Below are 16,605 nucleotides of genomic sequence, written 5' to 3' on the forward strand. Positions count from 1 at the left end.
GTGGGAGTGAGTCAGCCATAAAAATGAAAAGGAGGCCAAACAGTAATACAGTAGACTCTCAGTTAACTGTCTCCCATGGGGATTGGTAGATGCTGATAAAAGTTGTTGTGAACCGTCCAGATATCTGTGATGGGATGGTAGACAAAAGTTTAGATAGATAGATAGATAGATAGATAGATAGATAGATAGATAGGTTTCTAGCTGCTTCAGAGTTACTATTAAAAACAGGTCTAATACTATACCCCATACTATTCCATAGCATGCCATAAACTCTGTCTTGACTAGGTATTAATACTGAAATGCAGTTCTTAAAAGTTAATAAAGACAAATAAAGACAAATTTGTACCTTCTGAGACTGAGCCTTAACGTCACAGATCGTTGGCAAACGGACACTAAATTCCCCCATGAGCACTGCACCGCTCTCGCCTTTCCCAAGCCTCTTGCTTATTTCCATCTTGTGATAGAGGATAAGCACTCTTCGTTGACACTTCTTGGGACCTGTTGCCGCATACCTGAAACGCAAAATTTGAATAACATTAGATCCCCACGACCGGTATGTTTACCCGGTGAATTGGCCCGAGCGGGAGACAAACACGTGGCTGACTCCAGGCACGGAGCCCGGGCACGCCGAGTTTAAACTTACTTTTCCGCTGGAAATTGATTTCATTTTTTTTAATTTAAAGTATAATTTCTTCGATTGTTTTGCCGGTTGCTTGAGTTCCTGTTAACCGGAAGTCTACTGTACAATAATGATACAATAATTGAATAACAATACATAATGAGCATTTTTTTATGTCAGAGCGGAGCAATTGGGTATAAGGCATGCTTTCACTGCAATTCATAGGAAGCTACTTTCTGGACCAGATTTGTTTTCTTGGAAACAGAAACAAAAAAGAGGCTTGTTCCTGAACTTTGAATACTTGTTTTTTTCTGTAACCAAATATTATGGCTACTGCTCCCTGGAGCCCAGCAAGGTGAGATGACCAGAGACTTACGATCAATTTGTGTAATCATTTTTTCTTTACAAATTTGAAAAGCAACACCGGACAGCGAAAAACTGGGCTGTGACACTGCCAGGGTCCCCAGACACCAGCAGCCCCTCCCCAAACCCCCCTTTTTTTTTACTTGCTAATCCGTGACAAAAACCTAGTCTACTTTTCGATATTTCCCTTTTTTCTGGCTAAAGTAAAAAGCGCAAAACTACTCTCCATGCAGAATCTGGCAGGTAGGTATAACTTGCATCCTAGATGCCCTTCCTTGACTGCTCATTAGTAAGCATCCAGTCTTAATTGGCCAAAGTCCATAAACGGGACAGCGTATGGCTCGGAACAGCAGAAAGTTATTAAACGCACTCTGCCCACGGTCTCGCTCTCGCTTGCTAAAAGCGCGGCAAGCGGCTGTTATTAGCCGTTCCGCCCGACAGAGGGCGCTGCGGAAATATCAATTAATCGCTGCCTCCGGGAGCCAAAAAGGAGAAAGCGGACTCCCCCACCGCCCCACTTGTCGCCGGGCTTTTAATTTAAAGGTACAAGAACAAGCGCTGGGAAAGCAGCAGACTGGGAAAGGATAACCCGGCGCTTGCAAGAGCCCTTTGAGCCAGGCTCTTGCAAGAGAAGAAAAGACGGCTAAGATGCAAATATGGTGACACGTGCGTTTCCAGAGCGGCAACAACAGAGCAAGCCCAAAAACAAACGAGTGTGCAAATGATTTTAAAAAAATCAAACCAGCCCTGCCTCTTTCAAAGAAATGAAGAAGGGAAGATAACATGTAATAATCCTGTTTGCAGCCAGACAGGGCTCGAGAAGGCAGAGAAAGGCTCAGATGGGAAAGACCGCTGCGGGAGGGGGTGGTGGAGACGATTGCAACGGGGTTTAAGGAACCCTCTCTCCCGCAGCTTTAATTAATATTATGAGTATTGTGATTATTAGGGAAGGAAAGCAACGTCCCCGCCCCCATCCGCAAAGCCACTGTGAATCAAACGGTATCCCGTGCCCTTTGGGAACAGTTCCTCGCTGGGGCTTTAATATCAAGATCGTGCAGGGCAGAAAAGACGATTCCAAACTATTCTAATCGCGTGTGTTTTTGGCGAGCGGAGGGGGTGGCACGAGGGGGGAAACTGCTTGCAAGCTGCTGCTTCTGCGGCGACGGGAGTGCGAGAGCGGAAAGTGACAGCGAGGCAGCGAGGGGGCTTGTTTTGCGATGGTAGTAATGGGGACGGTTGCATCCCCATCCACCTCATCTTTCGATTCGTGCTTCTCCTGATCGGCGAAAAGACGAACAGCCGGCGGAGTGGGCCGGCTGCTCCGCGCCAGACGCGCGCCTGCGACTCTCCTCTCGTCCTGGGCGCAAGGGGGGGAGAAGGCGCTGCGCAGCGAAGGGGCCGCGCGCGAAACAAAGGCAGGTTTTGCCCCGGGTTGCGCTCCCGTTAGGAGCACCGACGGCGTGAGTGAGTCGAGCCAGCGCGGGGCGGGCGCGGGAAGCCGGGGCGGCCGCGCGGGATCCTGCGGGGAAAGGCGGCGGCGAAGCGAAATCGAAAGCCGGCGCGGACTGCCGGGGGGTCCGTCGGCGGGCGGGCGGGGAGAGGGCGCTGGGCGTCCGCTCGCTCCCAGCTGGGCTTGCGCCAGCCATGTGAACTGCAGCCCGTCTCCCGAGGGCAGGGGGCGCCTCTCCGCGCGCGGCGTGATTTATTCATGCGGAGGCCATGCACGGCTGAGAGTGACACGGAGGGAGCCGAGCCAAGCAGAGACCGGGCACACGCCACCTAGATCTTACGAGGACGGAGGAGGAGGAGGAGGAGGAAAGCACATTCACAGAGAACAGGCGAATGAGAGCGAAGACGACGGTCATTGCTGCCCCGAGGGGAGCTTCTCGCTCGAAAGGTCGCGCGCGCGCGCACCCACACTTGTGCAAACCAGAATCGTTATTTAGTCCTCGCGTCGCCGGTGAAGATGGATTTCCTAGGCGGAGTCATGCAACGCAAAAGCATAACGCTGATCGTATTCCTGGAGTATATTATTACTGGTCCGCTTGGAGCAGGTAAGCAGGAAAAAAATAATGAAGACGTCAACGCGTCTATTTCCAGTCTGTGTTATCAGGTCGGGCAGATCTCTAAAATCCCTTTATTTTCGGTTTGATTATTAATGCTCGATAGGTCGACATGTGCTTTGTTCTTTAGGTGCTCAGCCGTCCCTGTCATTGACCCTAGAGGCTGGCCGCATTTACTTCTCTCATTCCCGCCTAAGGGCATCGTCCCTCTAGGTCAGCACTGTGCCCATTTTAAAGTCAGGACGTTGAGGCAGGAGAAAAAGTGTAATTTCCCAAAGCCAGGCAACGAGTCCAGAGCACCTCTGGCTTTGGAAGAAAGCAGGAGAAATTACTTTTCTGAGAATTGTTTTCCAGTTGAAGCGTCAGGTAGGAAATGGTAGTTTGGTCCAAGTTCTGGCATGCAAGACCCACACTGAAAACGCCCGTGTTGACCATCAGAGTCTCCGTTGCCAGGACATGACCTCTTTGCTGTTTCAAGACCGGAACATGAATGGCAGTGTGTTGTGTGGTTTGTGTGTCCCGCTGCTTAACCTTCCTGTACAGCAGCTGAGACTCCGCCAGGCCAGACCTACCTTGACAGGGGAATGGTAGTGAAAAGACACAGCTCAGCCCAGGGAAGGCTTTTATGCAGCCCACGTGCTAAGCATGCCTTTACTTTTCTATATTACTTTTGCCCCAAAGAGGAACATTGTTCAGTTTTGAGCCTTTTTCCAGTATGGGGGAGGGCTAGAGAAAAGGGGCTCCCCCTGCCATGCATCCCAAGCCCTCAAGTGAGCTGGATGAGTCTGAAGTTGCCTGAATAAACAGTCCGTCTGGGGGTGGGGAACTCTTTAAGCCCGAGGGCCAAACTCAGTTGTGAAAAATCTCTCTGGGGCTGCATTCCAGTGATGGGTGGGGAAAATATCCATTATATGCCAGCATTATATTGTTGGTAATGAAACCTGAGGGGAGGGGACTGCACAAAAGGCAGGGAACCACCAAACAATCCGTGGTTGGGGGAAAGAGATTGGGGCTGGCTGGGGAATCCTGAAAGGCTGGATGCTGAGCCAGGTCCTGACGCTGACCTAGCATTGCCAGCACCAGCCTGCAGCAGCTGCCTGGGGCTTCAAACAAGGCTTTCTCAGCCCTACCTGAAGAGGCCAGGCATCACATGGGAGAAGAGCACCTGCGCTTCCACAGAGCTACAGCCCCCTCCCCTTATGAGATCCACAGAAAACTGCCTGATCCTGCATCGAACCATCGGGATCCAGCATGTGCCTCCATCTTTGTGGGATCAGCTGGCATATTGGGAGCCTGGAGAGCAAGAGACAGCTGCATACTTCTCGGGGTGGTTCGGGAGAGTTTCTTGTTCCAGGGAATGGTGAGACATGTTGCTGGGTATCTGGCCCAGCAGCAATGATGCCCTCCTCATGCATAGGGCTGTGCATGGCAAGGGCTCTAGCTGTGCCTGGGTTTTCAGACTGGCTTCGGAGCAGGGCAATCCAAATGGTGGCGGTGGTGCTTCTGCTGGGGAAAATACGAGCGCCGGTGTGGCCTAGTGGTGAGAGTGCTGGAGTGGGGACCGGGGAGTTCCAGGTTCGAATCCCTCCTCAGCCATGAAACTCACTGGGTGACTTTGGGACCGTCTCTCATTCTCAGCCCAACCTACCTCACAGGGACGTTGTTGTGAGGATAAAATTGGTTCCTTACAAGAGAAGAAATGTGGGATATAAATGCAGTGTAATAACAATCACGATATAAATATAATAGTCAATTAATAATTCATAACTTGCTCCTCTTTTATGGCACCCAAAACCCAGACTCCCAAAGAAAACCTGAACTCTGCCTAATTGTAGGGCTGGTTATGTTACTTTTGAGTGTGATTTGTTTGGGTCTTCCAATACTCTGATTATAGAAAATTGTTGAGAGGAGGACAGAGGACGTTCTCAGGTCTCAAAATGGGATGTAAAACCCAACATATCCACCTCTCAGAAGCTTTGAACATGCAAATTCCATTTCAGCCCAAGAGTTCAATCCAGGTCGCTATCCAGCTGTTTGCCAGCCCTGCACTGCACTGTTCTTCAGCCAGTGCATTTCTGTGAGATTCTGGGCTAGGAAGGCTGCATGCAGCTTCAGGGTCAACTCTACCGTAAAACAGTGTGAGGCAGCTACCTCAGGCAGCCAATGCAAGGGGCAGCAGCCATTCCCCCATTGTTCTCCGGAGCCCCTTGGGCTGGTGTTCATTCATTCATCAGCGGAACAGAGGAGAAAGTTGCTCCTTGCCTAGTGCTGGATAATTCAGTGGCTATTCTGGTCAGATTCTGCACATAGAATGGGGTGTGTGTAGGGTGAGGGAATCAATACTTCCTTAGGCAGCTAAAAGTCTTGGGCAGCGCATGTTCATGACTTCCTTTGGTCCAAATGAATTCAGGTGCCATTGATGATCATGGGAATTAGTATTTTGCTATTTGGCAAATGATGAAGATATTACTACTAAATCATCTTGTAATATATATGTCAGTAAATAAAAGGGTACAAAACAGGAAATGGTAGCAAACACTGACTGGGTTCAGACAACATGGCAGCTTACTCTCAAGGGCTGAACATGGATTGCTGAACCATGAGTTACTGTTGAAATATGGGTGATCGTGTTGTCTGATCTCAGCTGAAATAACAAACCATGATGAACAAGCCACAGTTGATAACCCAACAACAGATCATGAATCGTTTGTGGTAACACAGCTGGTTCAGAGAACAGGATAGCCCATGTTTCAACAACAACTGATGGTTTAGTGGCAACCCATATTCAACCTGTACTCACCATCATGTTATCTGAACCCATTCAACGGCTGCTAACACTAAGTACTTGAAAGGTTGTCACAAAGAGGAAGGCCAGGATGTCTTCTTGATCATCGCAGACTGCAGGGCATGGCATAACAGGCTCGAGTTACAGGAAGCAGATTCCAGCTAGGTATCGGGAAGAATTTCCTCATTGTTAAAGCAGTGCAACAACGGAACCAATGAAACAATGGAACTGGGGTATCCAAGATGCAGCTGGACAACCATCTGAGAGGGATGGTTTAACCTGGAGACCTGCACTGAGCAGGGGGTTGGACCTGATGGCCTTCTGTCCCCTTCCACCTCTACTATTCTATGATTCTGTCTACTTTCAGCATCTGCAGAACAGCTACCACTTTTGATCATCCACACATGGCAGTGATAAATAACTAGAAACACACTGGCTGCTGCACTCAGTTTGTTTACAGCCATTTCCCCAGCATTTTTAAAGCAATCTAAAGCACATAAATTAATATACATTAGCACAGAGGTATAGAACCGCTTTCAGATTCCATTTTAAAGAAGCATTTGGGGCTGGATTTATGTGGTAAATGGGGCTGAAGGTAAAAATTAGCAGGGCCAAAAAAGGGGGCATATTATTGCTTACCGCTTTTACAACCAGTAAGTTTTAAGAGAGCGATTTCTACCTTTTAAAATGTTGGGAAAACACCAAATAATCAGCAATCAAGAAAAGCAGGTGATGCCACTGGAAGTGGGTGTGGTCATCTAGAAAAACCAAGAGGGCCAAATTTGAACCCTGGGATAGTCAGATTTAGTTTCTGTGCCTGAAGTTCTGCATTCCTGGGATCTATAAAAATCGGATTATATGAAGTGATATATATGCCATGGCAACATGCCATGCCAAGCTTGTGTTACTGTATTCTGAATGGGTAGTGCATGAGGGATAGTACTGAGTTGAGGACTAAAGCTCTTTACTCTCCCTGGTGATCCCAATGGCCCCACCACCAAAAAACAAGTGTGCTCTTATTTGCATATCCCCACTGCTTCATCTGCATGGCCTGATCCTGGCTTCTTCTCCTTCCCACCAGATGTGAAGGAAACTGGGAACACGCACAGACAGAGTGTGATGCTGAAGCACTTCCACTTTACCTTCTGCCCTGGTGACAAGAGATGGGCAGATGAAGTGCAATTTGGCCGGTTGATAACATGATGCAGTAGCTGCTGCTTCTTATTTTTTTCTTTTCATAGTAGATTACATAGTACTGCTGCTTCCAGCCAATTAAACAAGTTTGGTTGCAGCGCTTACACTTCTCCCACTCGCACCAGCCAACCAGCAGGAGCCCAGAAGGCAGGCAATGAGATGGGCATCAATTTCAGACCCATTTTAGGATCAGTTGAAGGTTGAGGGGGTTAAATCAGGCAGCAGAAGAGAGGAATAGCCTAGTACTATATAAAGTAAGAGAGAAACTGGCATCCTGGTGATGTCCCATATATGTGCCCATTGAAATCAGTGATGAGGTGTTGTTGTTCAGTCACAAAGTCATGCCCAACTCTTAGTAACCCCATGGACAACATTCCTCCAGGCTCTCCTGTCCTCCATCATCCCCAGGAGTACACCCAATCCCACATCCACCTCTCCAGTGACCCCATCCAGCCACCTCAGCCTCTGCCGTCCCCTTCTCCTTTTGCCTTCAATCGTCCCCAGCATAAGGTTTTCTCCAGGGAGTCCTTCCTTCTCATTAGGTGGCCAAAGTATTTGAGTTTCATCTTCAGTGTCTGGCCTTCTAAAGAGCAGTCAGGGTTGATTTCCTCTCGGACTGACCGGTTTGATCACCTTGCGGTCCAAGGGACTTGCAGGAGTCTCCTCCAGCACCACAATTTGAAGGCCTCAATTCTTCGGCCCTCAGCCTTTCTTATGGTCCAGCTTTCACAGCCATACATTGCAACTGGGAAAACCATAGCCTTGACTATACGCACTTTTGTTGGCAGGGTGATGTCTCTGCTTTTTAGTGTGCTGCCTAGATTTGTCATAGCTTTCCTCCCCAGGGGCAAGCGTCTCTTAATTTCTTGGCTGCAGTCCCCGTCTGCGATGAGGTAGACTGGTTTAAATATCAACAGTAAGCAGTGAATCCTCAAACAGCCTCACTTTCCATTCCACATTTTAAGAATATAACATTTCTCAGTTCCTTTCATTGAGAGCAATAGCTAGGAAGGTAGTTTTAGTTGATGTTATTTTATATAATAATTTTGAAAGTGATTTTATATGGGAATTGTGACTTCTAGATTCCATCTGTTATCGAGAAGTGAATAGAATTTCCCAACTTTACCCTAAACTGCATTATCTATATTGGCTAATTTCTCCCTGACAGATCTAATAAAGTGCATAGTGATGGTTAGAGGTGCTAGACTAATGATACAAAATGAGAATCAAGTAGCAATACAATGAATTGTTTACCTTTAGAGTTTTCCACATTTGAAGAATGCATGTTTGAACTAAATGCCTGAACAGCACAGATGCTATTGGGTACTCTTCTGTTGCTCTGATGTTCTTTCTTTGTGAAGATGTTGCCCAATTTCTTGCTATAAAACTTTAGCAGTATCTGACTACTAACGTGTGCAGCCCATGTGTGGGATTCATCATATCACTGAGTTTGAAAGCTCAATAGCTTTTCACAGGATTCACCTAAACAATTCTTATTAGATGTCAACGCATGCTTTGACTCTAGAAATGTATTATACTTGAGGTAAATGTCACCTAGAGCAATGTTGCTGAAAAGCACAAAACTAACCCTACCGAACAGAGCTGAGTTTAAAGGCAATTGCACTACTTCGCTGCTGTTGTAACTGTACAGAGTTATCAGACAGATCTTTTTCAGATGCTAAGAGGCCTAGTGCATTCTGGCCCGCAAGACGAAAAAGTGGACAGCACAACAGTCCATTGTGACCAATTTGCACAATACATGTTTAGTAGTGGGACAAAATGAGCCAAAGCTTTGCCATAATCTGGCTGCTAAAAGCCTGGCACTGTAAGAGCAGCTTTAGACTTAAGGTGGGAGCCTTATCTGATCAGGAATCCATGTTACAAGTCTTGCTTTCCATGTACACCTCAAAAATGCTATTTTTTTAGCCTGAAAAGACCTGTCCTTTGAAAGCACACTCACAGATGTGCTAATTGTTCACCTGTTCTGGAGGTGCTCTCTTTGTGTTGCCTTAACTCCGTTTGTTTTATTCTAATGGCCTCTAGTATACTGTCTGAGTGAACTCCCATCTGATGTCCCACTGCTCCTCCAGACTGTACAGGTCACAAAAGCATCCTGTGCAGACTCCATCTTCGTAGTCCCTCCTGGGGTGGCCTACATGCCACATCTGTTTCCTGCACGTGTGAATAAACTGTAAAGGTTCTCTTGATTGTGCACCCCCAGAGGACTCTCAGAGAGTGTTTTTTCCACTCCTGCGATTAGTTGCAGTGGATACTTTTCAGTTTGTACAACGTGCACGGGATGTTTTGCCCTGCCACTTAGATACTGGACCCTTGACCCTTCTCACGTGTAAAATTGCCAGGAGGGGACCGGCTGAGGTAAGGGAGTCATGAATGCTTCTTTACAGCAATGCTTCTTTACAGCCTTGCCTATCTAAAATCTTTGGCTTAAAAACCCTACCGGAACCCTCCTGTATGGGTGATTTTCTGGACCGTCTCTAAGATTTCCTTATTGGGCAAGGTGCTGGAGTCCACAGGGGCTTCTCAGCCCCAGAGATTTCTGGAGGATGTGGATTCGATTCACCTTAGTCTGACTTCAGGCCTGGCTGAGGGCAGAGACAGCTTTGAGCTGCCTTGAATTTGTCCGGCAGAATACAAAGTACTGGTTATGACTGATAAAGTCCTATACAGTTGGAGGCCAGGCTGTCAGAAAGAGCAACCCATAGGAGCCTCTTGGATCTTTGGGAGAGGCCATTCTTTGAAGACCACCACCTTTAGAAACATATTTGGTGGAGAAACGAGAGAGGATCTTCTTGGTAATCTCCCTCCAGGCTGAGGAATGCTCTAAGGAGGGTGGATAGGTTCTTTCTCTCACTGATTTCTTTTTTTAATTGAATAAAAAGACCGAGACTTTTAAATTAAAGCAGGCCTTTTTTTGTGCAAGTGGGCCTGTTTGGGGGGGATGCTGTTTTGATTCTGTTGTGTCTTGCACTGTGTTTTTATGAACTTGTTTGATTCTTGTTTTAATCAAGTTTTATTTGTAATTGTAAGCCACCCTGAGTGCCAATTTTCTTGGTAGAAAGGCAGAAAGGGTGCAAAACAAATAAATAATACACAAAACACAAACCAGCTCTCAGATGCTGCTTAAGACCTGTTGAGTGGATGATCAGTTAAGGGAGGGAAACCTACACCTTTCCAGATGCTGTGGAGCTCTTATTATTATTGTATTGTGTTTATACCCTGCTTTGTGAGGAGCCCAAGTTCCATTTTAACCTCACACCAACAACCTGGTGAGTTGGGTTAGACTGAGCATGAGTGACTCATCCAAAGTTACCCAGTGAGCTTCAGGGCCGAGTGGGGGCTAGAACCCAGGTCACCTGAGTCCCAGTCCCAGAGAAATCCACAAAGGGCTCCAATGAGGTCAGATTTCTGTTAATCTGACCTGCAGACTTCATAGTATACGAACATTTTCTGAATCACACAGATTCTGTGTGCTTGTGGACCAGTTTTTCACTTTTGAAAGAGATTTGCACCAGTTCAGGTTGATTAATGTGCATTAGTACATTTTGGCAAGTGCATGTTTGCACCAGTGCTAATTAACAAAAATACAACAACATTCTGGTGAAAAAAAATACAGTTCTGTCCATGAGTAGATGAGGACACAAAAGGTGTGTGACAATCTGGGAGACATAGAACAGGTTAAACAAAATCTGCATATCCCCGTGTGAAACATCCTTATCCTGCATCTGTGATGTGACAACAAAAGCCTAATGCACCGAATGTGCTTGACATCAGTGGTACTGAAGGAGCAGTGGTAGCCTTGGCACGGCTTCTGAAAGACACGCCATTATTAGCCTCTTATCTAAGAAGATAGAGGAGCAGGCAAAACAGGCAGTGAGCCACAGCTTGGAACCATCTAATCCTTTGCATAAAACAATATTGCTTAGGAATGAGGTTGTGAGTGGTTGTTCCCAGTGAGCACAGCGCATTGGTGAATCACTGGCCAATTTCTACTGGACCACCTAATACCTGCTGGTTGCTGGGAGCCTTGCAAAGATCCTTGCAATGTTAGACTGGCCTTGGTCTGATCTGGCAATACTTTTAAACAAGTATGTATACTCAGGAACACTTCTAGCACATTATATATGCCTTTATTATTAAAAGATCCCGAGTATCTATTTCGTTTTATTTATTTAGCGTGGGTGTATGATCTGCTTAAATCATCCACCAGCAACATTCCAATGTAGCAACGCCTTCCTCACTGGCTGGACTCGGAGAGGGCAGTAGCCACTCAGGGCTGCCCCCACCCCAATCAGGGGGCCTGTGGTGGGTGCCTCAGGCAGCAGAGGCTGGGAGACTGCAGCAGGGCCTCGGAGGAGAGAGCTGCACGCTGTGTGGCCTGCCCTGTCTCCTCTCAGCTAATTCGCTGCCTTCTGGAGTGATGGCAGCACTGCTTCATCCAAGGGTGGAACGGGAGGTGTGCCATCTTGGTCTCTGCCTCAGGCAGCAAAAACATCCTGGCCCCACTTGTCCATCCTCAAGGGAGAGGTGAGATAGAAAGGCCCCTGCGCTGGCCTTGCTAGTGCCAACTGCTGTTTGGCTCTACTTTCCCCCAAACCAGTTCACTTCCTGGCAATGGTTCACACAGATGTTTGAATTCATCCTCCCTCACTGTTCCTTTCCTTTAGTATAAATGGAAAGCCAAGCCAACAACTTAAAGTGTAAATTGATGTAAAGTGTAAGATGATCTATAAACATCTCCATGGCATGTCTGTTTTTGTCTAGGAGCAAGTGTCTGGATCTAACCGTGCAATTCCATGCATGTTTACTTAGAAGTATGTCTTTCTTCCAATTAAGCATGTGAAAATTTGTAGAACTTGGAATTCCCTCGTTTCTATCATAAAGTTCATCCCAACATGTCTATATCAGATTGTGATTTTTTATTATAGATTGCACAAAAAATGTGCATATTTCAGGAAACATTTTCCCAATGGTATACTTTTTGGTGCATCTTTCAAAGGTACACATGCAGTTGGTTAAGATATGTTGTGTATATTTTCTTTTAAAAATATGTACTTTTTCATCATACTTTTCAGATACATGCATTTTTGAACTCATTTTATTGGCTCACAAATTTGGAATTTGGTAGATCTTGACTTCAGATCATGTTTGAGTTTTTATTCATGGCTGGGAGAACTAAATTCTGGTCTAAAATGAACTGAAATGAATTCCTCATACAGTCAAAACATGCATTAGATTTCAGCCTGAGTGATGAAAGGCATTTGGTGCCACGGACACTACTAGAGCATCCATTATTAGACCTGGGTTTTAACAGTACTTCCAAGCTTGAATCTGTTGCTTAAGAGAGATTACAACTCCATCTAGAGTCATCTAAAAGAGAATGCATGCTTGCTTTGTAAATTTAAAACATATTGAGGGACCACTGATATTCCAGCAAAAATAAAAACACTGGGTCCACACAACACTTGTCAGCCCACTTCACACGTTAAAAGGTCTTCCTTGCTTTTCTGCGACTGGACTGTACGTGTGTGTGTGTCTGTGCATGCACGCACTTCGCTTTCATAGCAGAGCAATCACTGGTAAAAAGCATTCAATAACAAGGCCAGAGGCACCAACTTGAAATATGGAAGAAATGATATGGTTATCATTTAGGTGCACAGATGAAGAACAGCTTTGCACATGGAGAACCCGAACAGAGTTATGGCTTCTCTCTCTTCAACCCATGCATCGCCAGTAGAACTCAGAGAGAGCCTTGCATTTCATCCCTTCAGTTTTTCTGTGTATGGCTCTAAAGTGGGTAAATACACACATGCACGCACACAGACCCCTGCTTGGCTACCTCTTGGGAGGATCTGATCTCAGTCATCACCTGACTAAGAGGCTCTCTTGTGCTGCTTTTTTCTAGCTCTGTGACTTGCCCCCAGTGGGATGGCTCCTTCCAGTCGTTAGCTAGCCACCCTCCTTGCTGAGCAGCTCCCCTGGGATGAAGGGGTGAGCACATAAAGAGCGGAGTGCCGTGGATTATTGGGCAAAACCATCCATCACTCAAGCCAGCCGTCATCAGCCCCAATGACATGCAGCTCCCTAGAGGCCAGGGAGCGAGAGTGCACCGCGCTCTTGATTGTTCAGCCTTTTTTAAATGAATTATTCAAGGAGCTCCCTTTGGCATCCGGGGTAACTCTTCACTTACCCGAGGAGCCCTCTGCTCCTTCACCCACAGTGCCCCACCGCAATGACCCCACATTTCAGGGAATGACTGAGTGATGGATGGGCTGTCTTATTGGGAGGCCAAGCGATCGCTGCCATGCATCAATTTCCTCCAATGGGCAGCTCTTAGCCAGCCACGGATTGGGGTCCGTCCCCTCCCCCAGCTTGCCTTCCCTGCGCATTTGTCTTGTGCTCCACTCTGCTGTTCCTAATGACACAGCAGTTCAGGCAGGAGCCATTTATTGATGTTGCTGCATTAGCAGGCACAGCAGAGATAAACCTCCTTGTCATCACCACCAAGCAGAACGCCTACTGTGCTCCTCCCTGCTTTGCATGTCCCACAAATTGCAATCAGAAAAGGAGGGGGGCTGCATCTGTAAGAAGGAAAAGCAGCAGGCTTCCTTTTGATTTGGAAGAAGGGGGGGGCATTCTTTGTCTTCTGCCTCCTGCCATTTTTTAATCATCCAAGAAATTCATTCGACACCAAAGCACGTTTATTTTTGAAACAGAGCTGGGCAAGGTCATTCTTGGGTTGGACCCAAAGCTGGGTACCCTTGGACTTCCGTGTTTTCTATTCACGGAAGTCCTGTTGCGTGGCCCACTCTAGAGCAGCCTTCCTCCCATCATCTCAGCCAGACCAGTTGGAGGGAGCCGTGCGAGGGCATCAACAAGAAATGTAAAACTGACTCCAAACAAGTCCCTCCGTTTGCACAGAGCGGATGCAGGAGAGTGGCTAGAGAACCTGCTCATTATTGCACTGAGCGGACTCTTTCCAGTAATGTTTGCATCACTGTTTACAGAATACTCATTTTCTTTCAGTTCCAACTTCTTTAAATCTAATCCAGTTGTTTTGTCTAGGCAGCTTAGAAGTAATTTCCCACCCACACAGCCCAAAAGCCTTTGTGGATGGGAAAGTCATAAAATCATATTGCTGAGAGGGACACTACAGCAGAAGCATGCAGAAGAAAGGTACGTCCTGAAAACTTTGACAACTTCTGAAGCACCTTATTCCACTGAAAAATTGTTTTCATATTCAAGTTTTCTGTAAGGCTTAACCTGAAGCCATTACCACAGGGCACTGACATGCACTGAATGTGTACCATTTATACAGAAAAGGGCATAGGCACTGCCTGATCTAAAGGTAGAATATCATGTCCTGTGGCTGAACGGGATCCCATCCAACTCATCCTTGCAGCGTTAGGCCAAAGGTCAAGACCTCCATCCTTATATCTTGGAGATGCTTTCAGGTCAAGCAGCCTGTTCAGCCAAGCGGAGCCTGGTCAAGTGCTTACACAGTAATGATGGGGAGCTACAAATGCTTGCCCTGCCATCAAGGTCCATTTTGGTTCCCTGCAGGTTCAAACTCAGACTCCAGTTTAGCATGGACTTTCTTCAGGTTGTTTTACTGGGTCAGATTGGATTATTTTCTCATAGGGGGAGTTCAAACATTCAGTCAGTCACAGTTCCTGCAGGAGGTCCAGCACTGCCCCTGTCTTAGGGCCGATGCATTTTGAGTGGCTATGGGGATGCTGTTTCGATTCCCCCACCACTGGATGGCTGCTCTTAGCAGAATGCTGGGCATGTGGGGAGTGGCTTGTCAAACAGCTACTCCTGTGTTCTCTCGCACCTGGCCCTTTTTGCTTTAGTTGAGGACAGATACAGGAAGCACTTCTTCACACAGCACAGAGTTACGTTACAGAATTTACTTCCACAGGGTGTAGTGATGGCTGCCAATTTGGACCCCTTTAAAGGGGGACGGGTGGTTATTAATGGCTACTAGTCCCGATGGCTATATGCTGTTTCCAGAAGCAGAGGCAGTATGCATATAGACCAGTATGCATACACCAGTTATGCAGGGATAGGAGGCTGCTGTTGCGTTCATGCCCTGGAGCTGGCCAGCCACTGTGCAAACAGAACGCTGGGCTGGATGGGCCCATGGTCTGACCCGAGAGCAGGGCTCTTCTTGTGTTCTTCTGGTGCTTTTCAGCCACAACAGACCGTGCACACCAAGCCTCACTAGATAGCTCGACTGAGTTGGCATCCTTGATTCTCCTTCCAAAACAAAGTGTTTCAAAGAAGGTAGCTTTTTTTAAAAAATGCAATGAGTTGGGTGACAGGTAGGATAGTGAACGAGGGAGAGCAGCACGGCAGCTCAGTGAGAGACCCTGCTTTGCTTAAAAGAGGTCCCAGTTTCAATCCCTGGCATGTCCAGGTGGCCCTCAAAGGGAAACCTGCCTGGAGAGCTGCTGCAGGTCAGTGTCAAGAATGCAAGGCTAGGTGGAGTCAGGGTCTGACTCAGTAGAAAGTGGCTTCCTGAGTTCCTTGAATGGGATGCAGATTGGAGCCAGGTGCTTGGTGAGGATCTGTGCTTAGGGAGGGTAATACAGAACTGTTCGGGACACTGATTTGGTGTGGTGTTGTTCTCCTTCTGCAGATTCTGTGAAGCTACGAGCCTTCCGCTGTGATCGGCACTCCTGCAACCCTGCTGTCGGGAATCTAGCAACAGGCAGAACACCAGTCACCCTGACCAGTTGTGGGCAGAACAGCACAGAGCTTTACTGCTTTTACCCAGACCACAGCCTCCTCCACCGTGCCTCCCAAGGCTGTGGGCAGCCCCGGTGCACCAAGTGCAATGCCAACCAGCCGGATAACTCTCATCTCCCGTATGATATGACCGATGACTTCTTTCTGAACCCTGGCTCCTGGTGGCAATCCGCACAAGGGGTACACAGGGAAGAGATCCGGCTGGACTTGGAGACGGAGTTCTACCTGACGCATGTCATTGTAGTGTTCAGATCACCTCGCCCAGCAGCCATGGTGTTGGAGAGGTCCCAGGACTATGGGCAGACATGGAGGCCTTACAAATATTTTGCTGTCAACTGTACAGCCACTTTTGGGCTTCCAGACGATACTCTTGAGGAAGGATCTCTGTGTACTTCCAGGTATTCCAATGCGGTACCTTGTACCAGAGGGGAGGTAAGTGATCATAAGTGAAATATGCTTAAATCTTTCAGTGGCAACTTGGAAATTATCGGACTAAAGTTAGAAGGTGCTTCCAAAGGGACTGGCCATTGGCAACTAGTCACAGATTGGGTGGCTGTGTGACCTATTTAATTTAAAGGATGCCAGAGGACAGTCCTCTGTTTGGAGTTATCTCCACTTTGAATGGCTGTTAACTCACATCCACTTCAAAGATAAAGAACCATAAGAAGAGAGAACTGGGAACTTGTGCAGAGACTGAACAGTCACATGAGTAAGTCACAGCTTCTTTGCTAGGATGTTTGTATTTCTATTTAAATCATAGTCATGATCTGTAAATTCACATCTATACATATACATTACCAGTGTCCGTGCCA

At 47.1% G+C, this 16,605-nt stretch overlaps 1 protein-coding gene across 1 annotated transcript in view; it reads left to right on the forward strand.

Moving 5' to 3' along the window:
* Positions 1-2,926: 2,926 nt before the first annotated feature.
* The window catches only part of LOC123034203 (netrin-4-like), a 66,339-nt gene continuing 52,660 nt past the window's right edge, over positions 2,927-16,605 (forward strand). Inside the window, exons 1-2 of the mRNA XM_044451408.1 lie at positions 2,927-3,036; positions 15,684-16,225. Coding sequence (XP_044307343.1) covers positions 2,949-3,036; positions 15,684-16,225 — 630 coding nt within the window. The 5' untranslated portion in view covers positions 2,927-2,948. The remainder of the gene's footprint in view (positions 3,037-15,683; positions 16,226-16,605) is intronic.

Source organism: Varanus komodoensis, unplaced genomic scaffold (genome assembly GCF_004798865.1).
Source record: "Varanus komodoensis strain SLA01 unplaced genomic scaffold, ASM479886v1 scaffold6_2, whole genome shotgun sequence".
Lineage (NCBI taxonomy): Eukaryota > Metazoa > Chordata > Lepidosauria > Squamata > Varanidae > Varanus > Varanus komodoensis.